General features: G+C 38.3%; 1 protein-coding gene across 2 annotated transcripts in view; it reads right to left on the reverse strand.

The window, feature by feature from the left end:
* Positions 1-7,647, reverse strand: part of ASXL1 (additional sex combs like transcriptional regulator 1) — a 54,904-nt gene extending 47,257 nt beyond the window's left edge. The window contains exons 1-3 of one of the 2 annotated variants that reach the window (XM_014550680.1): positions 7,527-7,647; positions 6,555-6,611; positions 4,322-4,430 (exon numbers count right to left, since the gene is read on the reverse strand). In XM_014550680.1, coding sequence (XP_014406166.1) covers positions 4,322-4,430; positions 6,555-6,611; positions 7,527-7,582 — 222 coding nt within the window. In that variant the 5' untranslated portion in view covers positions 7,583-7,647. The remainder of the gene's footprint in view (positions 1-4,321; positions 4,431-6,554; positions 6,612-7,526) is intronic. The other variant, XM_014550681.1, reaches the window with a different exon arrangement.
* Between the last annotated feature and the right edge of the window lie 4,292 nt (positions 7,648-11,939).

Consider the following 11,939-nt stretch of genomic DNA (forward strand, 5'->3'; position numbering starts at 1 on the left):
CTTCAGCACGAAATTATAGCTAATTTGCCTACAAACGTCAGGTGGTCATAAAAAACTGGGCCCTCACTGTATCCCCAGGGGAGGGTTTAAAAAACAAAAAAAAAAAACTTGTAGACAGACGACAGTATGGTGATTACCAAAGGGAAAGGGAGGTGGGGGGAGGTAGAAGAGGGTAAAGAGGGAATAAATAGTAATAGAAGGAGACTTACTTAGGGTGAAGATAATACAATATACAGATGGTGGATTATAGAATTGTATACTTGAAACCTATATAATTTTATTAACCAATGTTGCCCTAACGAACTCAATAAAAAATTTTTAAAAAAAATTTTTTTAAAGTATGTGTCAAATGTACTGTCACATTACCCAGAAAAACTTTATCAGAGAAAGAACCCTAGCATACCCCAAAAGACTCCAGCTTATCAGAAAACCTTTGGTAATCATGGACAAGGCTACACAAATGTACCCAGAACTGAAAAAACTTCTATTTTCAACTAAGTAGCAAAAACACACAGATAAATATAATACTGACCTTGATGATCCACTAGAAGAGATTTACAAAGGGGGAGGAGGGTGTTGGGGGAGGGGGAACTACTAAGCCATTCTGAATATGCCTTTTTCCTTAACACATGAGAAAAAACTTAGGCCAAAAAAAAAGCCACAGGATTTCAGAGGTGTCACTACCACATTCAAAAGGAAAAATGAGGAATGTGTATTAAATAATCTGTGTCTTCCTGTTCCTCATTACAGGCAAGAATCTGACCCTAAGTAGACCACTACACAAAAACATTCCATCACTTCCATCCTTCATGGCTGAATGGCTCTGGGCTGCATTCTACAGTAGACTTGATCTAGCAGTACTAACATAAAGGAGTCTGGAAATAACCAAGATTTCTACACTTTCATTAGTCCTTTAAAAATGTATTTAATTCCATAAGACAACTGACCTGGACTGTTCAAAAATACTCTTAGACAATGCTGGAGTTAAAAAATAAGCTATAAAGAATATTTTTAGAACTAGAGAAAATCTGAATACAGACTATATACTATACATTATATATGTTTCCTGAATGTAATACTGATGTTGTGGTCATGTAGGATAATGTCTTTGCTCTTACAACATACATTCTAAAATATTTAGAAGTGAAATACCAGTACTAGTTAACACTTCCAAATGGTTCTGATTAAAAAAAAAAAATGTAGAGAGAGATAAAGCAAATGTGGCAAACTTATAACAATTAGACAGCTGGAAAAAAAAAAGAAAGCTGGATGATTGGGGGTGTTCACTGTAGTTAGTACTCCTTCAATTTTTGTTTGATATTCTTTTTAAATAAAAAAAAATGGGGGCCCTAGCCGGTTTGGCTCAGTGGCTAGAACACTGGCCTGCAGACTGAAGGGTTCCTGGTTCAATTCTGGTCAAGGGCACATGCCTGGGTTGCTGGCTCGATCCCTAGTTGCAGGGTGTGCAGGAGGCAGCCGATCAATGATTCTCTCACATCATTTATGTTTCTATCACTCTCTCCCTCTCCCTTCCTCTCTGAAATCAATAAAGAAATATTTTTTTTTAATGGGGGATAAATATTGTGTTTAAAGTAAACACTACCTTGAACTTGAGTGTTTATTGGGCAGACCTGGGTTCTCAATGACCAGGATGGTAATTAGCTGGTTCAGATTTTTGGTACCCTTTCTTATTCGCTCCTGAATAACAAAGTAAATGCCTACACAGCTTCTGGAAGATAGCGCTGTGATAATGAGGCATTTAACAAGAGACTAGTGTTTAACACACATTCATAACCTAGAATCTAGAATCCTACAACAGTTTTTAATAAGAATAAGGTATGGCTATATGTACCATCATGCAAATATATTAATAGAATAAAGCAAACAGCAAAGCTATAAGAAAAGTATGATCCAATTTTTTTCAAATACTATTATTATAAATTATTATTTAGTTTACAGGTAGCAGAATTCATGGTTTACTTTCACTTTCTGTTACATTTGCATATATTGCTTTTATAACAGGTCAAAATTAAGACACAAACAGATAATCAAACAAAAATTCTACCAAAGCCATAGCAGTAAATACCTTTCATTTTAGCTGAGATAGGAGCTAGATGCCAAAGGCAGATGTAGGGATAGTTTCATCAAAATTGTGAGTATTTATCATCAAACATCAAAACAAAAGGATAATAAAGTATCAGAATATAGCCATTATGTACTAATTCATTCATTATATATACATTTGATAGCTACTCTGCATCGTATTCTAGTGGATACTGAAATAAGTAAGAACTAGTCTCTGCCCTCAAGGAGTTTACAGTCTCACTGGGGAAACCAGACAAGCAAACCATTACCCCTAAGAGAGCACAAAGAACATCAGAGTGGTGATGTACAACGCCAACAAGCAAGACACTATGAAGATCAAGCAACAAAGCCAAAGGCAGATGAGAGGACATGCTGAGCACATCTTCAATCAACTCATCTCAAACAGAACACTGCAGACTAACAGAAGGCCCCAAATTTACAGCAGATTCATACAATAACATTTATTCAGATATATTGAAATTAAAATGAAAAATTTAATTCAGTTCAAATATTTCTAAAGCATGGACCATGCCAAGAATTCTGCCCAAAGCCAAATTACAAAGATAAATAAAACTCAGTTTCTGCCCAGCTGGTGTTGCTCAGTGGTTGATTGTCGACCTATGAACCATGAGGTGAACTGATTCCCAATTAGGGCAAAGGCCTGGGTTTTGGGCTCCGTCCCCAGTAGGGGGCATGCAGGAGCCAACCAATCAATGATTCTCATCATTGATGCTTCTATCTCTCTCTCCCTCTCCCTCCCTGTCTCGGCAATCAATAAAAACTTATTAGAAAAACAAAACTCAGTTCCTACCCTTCACAGTGTTCATAGAAAAAGGTATTTTTCTTCTCCCTCTTAAAATACAAATATGTCATTAAGAAGCATATGTATAATATAGATCATTATAATTACACATAATTACACAAAACTGCATCATATATAAAATAGAAAACTGCCATTAATCAGCAATTAAGGATGAGGAACCTAAAGAAATACCATAAAAGCTACCATTTATTAAGAACTGATTCTGTGACAGGAATGTATATACCACCATAAAGAGACATTAAAATCATCTCAGGTTACAAAGCTAGGTTTTGAACTCAGAGCTGTCTCTCCTAAAGCTCAGTTCCTAACATTACATTATGCTGCCTCAACCAAAATAAGTTCGAAATATTAGAAATAATAATACAGAAAACAGCACAGACATCTGAACATAAGATACACTTGATATATACACAAAGATCAAGTTTTATGACTGCAGGTTATATAGTTGATAGTTGCTCAAGTTTTTAATCTTGAATTAAAGAAAACAAGTCTACAAGTAAACAAAACAGGGAAACGTTTGAATAAGGACTACTGCAACTTAAACTACATTATGGAAGAGTATAAGGGTCAGCAACAAATTTTCAGTTTCCTCACTGTCAATAGGTTATCTTAAGTCTACATTAGGAGTCTGGAAACGACAGCCCTGAGCCAAATCTGGTCTGTTGCTGGGTTTTCTAAATAAAGTTTTATTGGAACACAGCCAGGCCCATTCATTTGTGCATTGTCTATGGTTGCTTTCCTGCTACAATGGCAGAGCTGAATAGTTGACAAATACAGTCTGATCCTCAAAACTTAAAATATTTATTATCTGGTCCTCTACAGAAAAAGCTTGCCATCTCCTGGCCTAAATGATAGCCATATATATATATATCACAAATGGTAGAAAAATAATTACCTTGTCATTTCAGCTTTATTATGAATTATTAACGCTTTATTATGAATTCTACCTGATTTAAGTTCTCTTCCTTTGTAATTAGTGTCACTTAATAAATGCTAATAAGTTTTTGAATTTCCACAAGTATGTTCACATTTGTTATTTTCCATAGTGTAGGTCTTACTTTAGCTACCCAGTAATTTATCCTTCATAATATTACAAACAAAATCCTAATTAAGGAACATCTGCAATTACCTCCACATACACACTTATCCCTCTATTGCACACAATCTACAAAGACATAGACAAGGAAAAGCTGAATATATACACAACAGTTTATATGACTAAATATTTCCTAATTCCCTGTTCACACTAGAATACCTCTCAGTCAATTGCCATTTAGGACTAACAGCATCAACACCACCTGCTTGCTTATTAGAAATGCAATTCATGGGCCTCATTCCAGACCTACCAGGTGATTCTTATGCACACTAAAAGCTTAAGGATCACTACATTAAAACAAGGTTTATATTACTTACCTTGAGTGTGAAAAGGCTGATTCGCCCAGGCAGTTTATAAAATAGCCCCTCTCCTCCTCTTGAATTGGAATGTAGCATGGCATTGAGACATGCGAGAGGGGATGTCCCACTGTAAAAACATACAAGGATGGGTGAGGGTCACACAAGTTCATATGCCTACTTACTCAAAGATCTAAGACTTTCTAGCTCCTTAAATTAAGAAGCGGAGCAAGAAATATAGAAAAAAAGATCCCATCACAATTCCAGTTTGAAAGTAGCAAAAGAGTAACAGATGGAATTCGCATAAATCATACCCAGAGAATTCAGAAGTTTGAAAAAAACACGTTACCCAATATTTAAATTAAAATTTAATATTAATTAAAAACAAAACCGAGTTTTCTAGCCTCTATATCATACGCAGAAACCGCCACATAACATTATAAAAAACAAAGACGACATAATGAATGGTGCCATCCCAAGAAAACAAGCACACCTTTTCTGCCCCCTAGTTAAACATTTTCTAATAAGCACACAAACAAACAGTATTTCATTTGCTTTTTCTCTTTTGGGAAGAGGGAAGGATGGGTTTTATTCTACATCAATCCTGGAGCAATCACTGAAATTTGAAATACAAACAAAAGTAAGTCAAATGGCCCTGGTTTGGCTCAGTGGATAGAGCAGCCGTGGGCAAACTACGGCCTGCGGGCCGGATCCGGCCCATTTGAAATGAATAAAACTAAAAAAAAAAAAAGACCGTACCCTTTTATGTAATGATGTTTACTTTGAATTTATATTAGTTCACACAAACACTCCATCCATGCTTTTGTTCCGGCCCTCCGGTCCAGTTTAAGAACCCATTGTGGCCCTCGAGTCAAAAAGTTTGCCCACCCCTGGGATAGAGCGTCGGCCTGCAGACTGAAGGGTTCCAGGTTCGATTCTGGTCAAGGGCATGTACCTTGGTTTCGGGCATATCCCCAGTGGGGGGGGGGGTGCAGGAGGCAGCTGACCGATGTTTCTCTCTCATCGATGTTTCTAACTCTCTATCCCTCTCCCTTCCTCTCTGTAAAAAATCAACAAAATATTTTTTTTTAAAAGTTAAGTCAAATGGATTTGTACCCAAGAGTGCTCAAACATTAAACTAAAAACAAAATGGCAGAACCCGTCCAGTGTGGCTCAGTGGTTAAGCATCGACCTATGAACCAGGAGGTCGAGGTTCAATTTCAGTCAGGGCACATGCCAGGGTTGGGAGCTTGATCCCTGATGTGGGGTGTGCACAAGGTAGCCAATCAATGATTAGCTCTCATCATGGACATTTCTGTCTCTCTCTCTCCCTCTCCCTTCCTCTCTGAAATCAATAAAAATATATATCTAAAAAATTAAATTAAAATTAAAAAAGATTACAAATTAAGTTATTTCATTGTCCCTGCTACAACAGTAGACTGCAAAACAATGACAATTCAGTGAATGAAAGGCTACTTACTGGGTCTTAAAATAGAAAATATCAAAAATACTAAAAACTGCCCATTATTAATGTTAACTGAATTTGGCACTAGCATGTGCTTAGTGGTAGGGTTCACTTGTGCACCTTCTCTTTCCTCTCCCCTTAATATATAAATATAGTAAGTAAAGCCTCTTAGCATTTTTTTAGAACTAGCACTAGCAGAGTGTTAAAAATAATTTGAGTTTAAAAAAGGCATTAAAAAAAAAACCCTATTACTTATTCTGCTTTGGAACACACTGGATACTAAAAAAATTTTCACCAAGAACCAATCTCTAAAAGAAACCTTGAGCAGAATCTGGTTTTTCAAGTGGGTGTGCTAACATCTCTGCTACAAGGAGGAACGGCATGTTGGCAGAATCTTTTTGTGAACGTGACTCCTACACATTATGCCTCTGTCTACAAATTACAGAGCTGCTCACTCATCACAGCCACCATGACTGCTTCAGAATTCCTATAAGAGCAAGAAGCAGCCCTAGCTGGTTTGGGTCAGTGGATAGAGTGTCAGCCTGCGGACTGAAGGGTCCCAGGTTCGATTCCGGTTAAGGGCACATTCTCAGGTTTCAGGCTCGATCCCCAGTAGGGGGCATGCAGGAGGCAGCCAATCAATGATTCCCTCTCATCATTGATGTTTCTATCTCTCTCTCCCTTCCTACCTGAAATCAATAAAAAGTACATTAAAAAAAAAAAAAAAGAGCAAGAAGCAGAAACAAGTTAAGGTTCTTAATCCCATCTGTCCCAAAGGGACTAATTTACCTTCTATAGGCATAGTGGTCCAACAGCAATGCAGACGACAGCATGAAGGGAAATAGCCCATAAAAACAAAAATAAAGCACAATTATAACACTACACAATGCATAAATGAATGTGATCTAGATAATACTGATCTTCCCTCCCCACAAAATGTCAACTTGAGAATGTTTGAACTGGTAACTGGAAAGTGAGTATCTTTTAACCCTAAAAGGTCAATTCCAAGAAGCTAAAGCTTAACCAGCAAAAACATATGCTGTTTATTCTGAGTCCCAAGAAGAGACTGTTGAACTCTCCTCTTTCATTTAAAAGAAAACAGTCATTGGTTTTCATGCCTGCAATTCCTTTTGTGTTTCTAACTTGTTGCTTCTCCAAGAAAACTACATCATAGGATAACAAAATCAAGGTCATAGGATAACAAAAGCAAGGTCACCCCCAATTTACTATATTCATATCATAAATGGTTAGAATCAGGAGGGAAAAAAAGGCCCTTGGGTTTATGGTGATGAAACCACCCTTCTTTGATCCTAAAACAAAGTACTTCAGAGATACAGTATAGAGAAAAGGGTACTTTTAGACTCAATACAGCCCCACCAGAGTCCACCCCTTCTCTATTATTGAAACTTAAAAAATAGAGTACAAGAAAAAATGTGCAGACTCCTTACACAAAAAACAAGCTCCACTGTCAAGATTTAAGGGAAAACAAGGATGAGGAAAGCCACTGGACCTCTGATAAAAACAAATAGATATTCACACTCCCACCTACACTTGGGAGGACATACAACCTGAGATAGTTCCACATTACCACCAGGCACGAGTGAGAGTGTGTGTGTGCGTGTGTATATACACACATATATACATATATGTGTATGTATATATATACATACGCACACACACATGTGGACTTATCACTATATCACTATATAACAGACATATGCCCTATGAAACCCTCATGTAAGCAACAAAAGCAATACAAACCTCATTTCCTTTAGTCCTTCTGCTTCTATGACCTGCAGAATCTGTTTTGGTGTCATCGGAGCATCTGAGTAGTTTTCTAGTACCTGAAGAAATACAAATGCTCTGAATTCAGTATACTATTTCCATTACCAGTCTATATCATGGGCGACAGTTCTGCCATGAGGTATCACTGCTGACAATTTAGGTATTTCCACAGTTAAAATTACTTCAGAAACCAAGGCGAAACATTCTAATTTCAATTCTAAAACACATCTTCTTAGCATAGATGTTATCATATGTAGGGCCTTAGCAACGTTGGTTAGTGCTTAACTTGATAATGCTAATATGACTAAACCACAGAATAGGTAGTGCCACACACTAATTTATAAGACAGACATGCATTCAGATTTTCTTTCCCAAGGAAGTTTGATTAGTACCCATATTTTTAAATGATTTTTTAATTTTTTTTCATTTCTTTATTGATTTTAAATGATTTTTACCAGTGAGTTGTGAAATTCTGGTGTTAATTGCCACAGCAGATTTTGCCATTTGGCAACATGATGCTATGGTTCTACATGGTTGGTGCAAGCAAAACAATGAACCAGAATGTCCCATTTATGTTAGCATCACCTAGAAGTCATGGCAGTAGTTTCTCATAAGCAACTGCAGCTCTTTGACTTTAGGAGGTTGAATTGTTTTAGAAATGTTGTCTTTCTCAGGGAGAAAAAGACAGGCTATCAATATCTTTGTACTGTCTCTACCTGAGCAGGTGCTGAGGTTACTCCAAACCATACTAACATGTTGCAGTCATTCACAATGGTAACAACTAAGTACTGCTCTGTCACAAATAAAACATGAAGCAAGAAGCCTGACAGGACTGCTGCTGAAGGTTCCCACTATTAGAACACGAGCCCTTAGCACAAAAGGAAGTCAAGTTTTAGAGAAGTAGGTGCTCAGATAAACCTCTATTTACCATTATCCCATTCTTAGCTTCTTTCTTTTCAATTTTTACATTCTCCTTTGGTAACATTATCATCTCTCATAGTTACAACTATTACCTAAACTCTGATAACTCCCAAATCCTTTAGCCCAGATTTCTCCCCAAACTTCAGACTCAAATATTTAGTTCTGTACTAGGCATCCCCCCTTGATGGTCTAATTCATCTCTCCTTCTTCCAGTATTCCCCACTTTGGTTGGCAGCCTAATTACCTAATTCAGAAACCTGGCGGTCATCCTTCACTCTCACCTGTCCCCCAATTCCCACAGCCAGTTTCATTCTAAACCAAACACAACCACCCCTTTGCTAATATCCCTGCAACCAGCCCTGCTTTCCTCAAATCCATTCTTACTCTGCTGCCATTCTTCATTCAATAAATACATGAATACTTTGTACCAGAACAATTATCAGAATTCATTAGTAAACAAGACCAAATCTCTACCCTCACAGAACTTACCTGCTATAGCCTGACAACCCAACAATCACTTCCTGGCTTTAAAATCTTCAACAGCAACCTAGCTTCCTGAGAATCCACTGGCCAACCAGAATGACAGAACAGAAGTCAAATTCTAGACTTCTAAACTTGGGCAGTCACCTACCCAATCTGAGCCTGTTCCCTCAATTATGAAGGAAGGATACCGGTGTCTTTCTCTCAGTTGTTTTACAGGTTAGAGATGACATAAGTGCCTACAGTGCCTGGCACAAAGTAGGTGGTCACTGGCCTGGCATACAAGGCCCTCATAATCTGGTCTCTACCTGTCTCTCTACCTGATTGCCAAACATACTCCATCAACGTTGTCCCAATAACTAAGTGTAGCTCCACCCAATTCCCACACTCTCCACCCTGCAAATTCTCTCATCCTCCCTCCTTCCCTCTCTCTCCAAGATGCAGTTTGGGAAGCACCTTCGTCCTGGAAGCCTTCTCTGACCTCTGCCAGGCAGAGGTAACTGTCTTTTCAGTGTCCCAATAGTTCCACACACATATAATTCATCTTCCAAAGCAGAGCACTGGAGAGGGAAAGGAGGAACTATTCGTAATTATGCCTGGACAATAAGCAGGAACAAGGATGTCTGTTTACCATTTACACATCTATAATGGCGCTTTACCATGCCTATAGTAAAATTATATTCATGTGTCTAGACTTTCCCCATCCCCAGAAGACCATAAGCCCCCCAAGGGCAAACCTTATCCATCTTTGTATTCCAAGAACTTAAGTACCAAGTTAGGCAGTGTTGACTTAGACCCACAACAAATCTTAGGACAAACTACCAATGTTCACTGTCACAGATATATTTCTTTGATACTAATTAAGTGGGAGCTGAGCTAGTGAATTTTTGTAGGATAACTTTTTTGTTTAAGAAGCATGAATCTGAAAAATTAATTACCAATTATTTAAACAATTAGGAAGAGCCTGAGAATCTCAGATAGAGGAAACAAAATCTCTAAAGGGAAGTTGCATTAAAAGATACAAAGTATTCACTTTTCTTAAAACTGTATATTCCTCCAGCTTTTAGTATAAGATCAATTCAGCGGTGTTCTATTCCTAGTTTCTGTCTTTCTAGAGCACATTTTAAAGAAGGGGGGGGGGGGCAGGAATCTCTCTCCTACTTCAAAGAAGAAAAAAATGTTTGATGTAAGAATGGTCAGTCATGAATCAAAATGAAAGATAAAGCCGTGCAATGAAGAGTTTCTCAAAGCCAGGAAGAATCCATTTAAGGGCATTTAATCTAAAGGGAAATCCCCTTGGCCACTTCTCCCAAACTGTTCCTAACAAGCAGGAGGATTTATACCCATCCAACCTCTAAAGTCTACCTCTTAAGTCTAAAAAAGACAATATTACAAAATGTTTGAAAGAATATCTACTTTTCAACGACATAATTAACATTTGCAAAAATCAATCTTCTGGGGCACACTGCAGTCGTCTTTTCTTTCCTACCAAATACTTTATAAAAGGGTTCCCAGGCCCTAGCTGGTTTGGCTCAGTGTATAGAGCGGCGGCCTGTGTACTGAAGAGTCCCAGGTTCGATTCCAGTCAAGGGCACATGCCCAGGTTACGGGCTCAATCCCCAGCAGCGGGCGTGCAGGAGGCAGGCGATTAATGATTCTCTCTCATCATTGATGTTTCTCCCTCCCTCCCTCTGAGATCAATAAAAAAAATATATATATATTTAAAAAGGTTTCCCAGTATCACTCTCGCCATTTGAGCAAGGTCAGAAGCAATATGAAATGCCCCTGAGCAAGTGCATCTGATTGCCATGGCAAGCACTTCAAATTCACCTGTCCAAAGAGCAGTTAAATCTAATCTACTGCCCTCCCACCTGAGCTTACTCTAGTCAAGCTTCTCTGTCCTGTGTAAGCTCTCACAAAGCTCCCCAGCACTCAGTCACAGCAATTTTTTTTTTTAATGAGGAGAGGACCCTGAAAAGTTCCCCCTCACCCACCAAGAAAAATTCTAAACAAAAAACAACAGCCCTAACCGGTTTGGCTCAGTGGATAGAGCGTCGGTCTGCGGACTCAAGGGTCCCAGGTTCGATTCCGGTCAAGGGCATGTACCTTGGTTGCGGGCACATCCCCAGTAGGGGGTGTACAGGAGGCAGCTGATGGATGTTTCTCTCTCATCGATGTTTCTAACTCTCTATCCCTCTCCCTTCCTCTCTGTAAAAAAATCAATAAAATATATTTTAAAAACAACAACAAAAGAATGCAAAATTATGCACAATGTTCCCGAGTGTTATCTTTCACATTTTTAGGTGCACCACAAAATATTTTCCATTCGCATTACTATTTTTTAATGAAGAGCCACAGAAAAGAGAAAGAACTTATTCAGAAAATCCGGCATAAATTTGAGCTAATGATAAAACAGAAATAGCAACCTGGATACTGCCAAGTTCATATCACAGTCAATTCAAGAACCTAAAGAAGCTTAACAAAATAGTGAACCCCAAATTCCTAAAGTCTTTCAACTAGTAAGAGCCAAACCAACAAAGCTTTGAGACAAGTAGACTTTAGAATTCTGTCAGGACATAAATAACAGGATTTAAAGGTACTTTCACCTACCTCTAACAAGCAAAACTCTGGCAAGCAAATTTCCTTTTGGTGCCCAGAGCCATAAACACCTGCCTAACAGGAACTCAGAGGAGAATTTCAATGAACACCCAAGACTCAACCTGGAGGAGAAAGCGCGCATCCTTTTGGCTCCCCGCTCCTCTCCTTTAGGCCTACATTTGTTTTCAGGTGAAGCAACGCTGGAGGAATCCTGAAAGCCAGCCAAAGCTTCCAGTTTTGATTGAATCAGAAAAAAAAATAAATTAGGAACTTCAAAAGCTTCAAATTTCATATGCCGAAACAAATTACCTGAAGCACAAAACTTCAGCATAGAAACAACTGTTATTTCTGTTCCTTGGGCAACACATGCCCAGGGAAGACCATCAGGGA

Source organism: Myotis brandtii, unplaced genomic scaffold (assembly GCF_000412655.1).
Source record: "Myotis brandtii unplaced genomic scaffold, ASM41265v1 scaffold61, whole genome shotgun sequence".
Classification (NCBI taxonomy): Eukaryota; Metazoa; Chordata; class Mammalia; order Chiroptera; family Vespertilionidae; genus Myotis; species Myotis brandtii.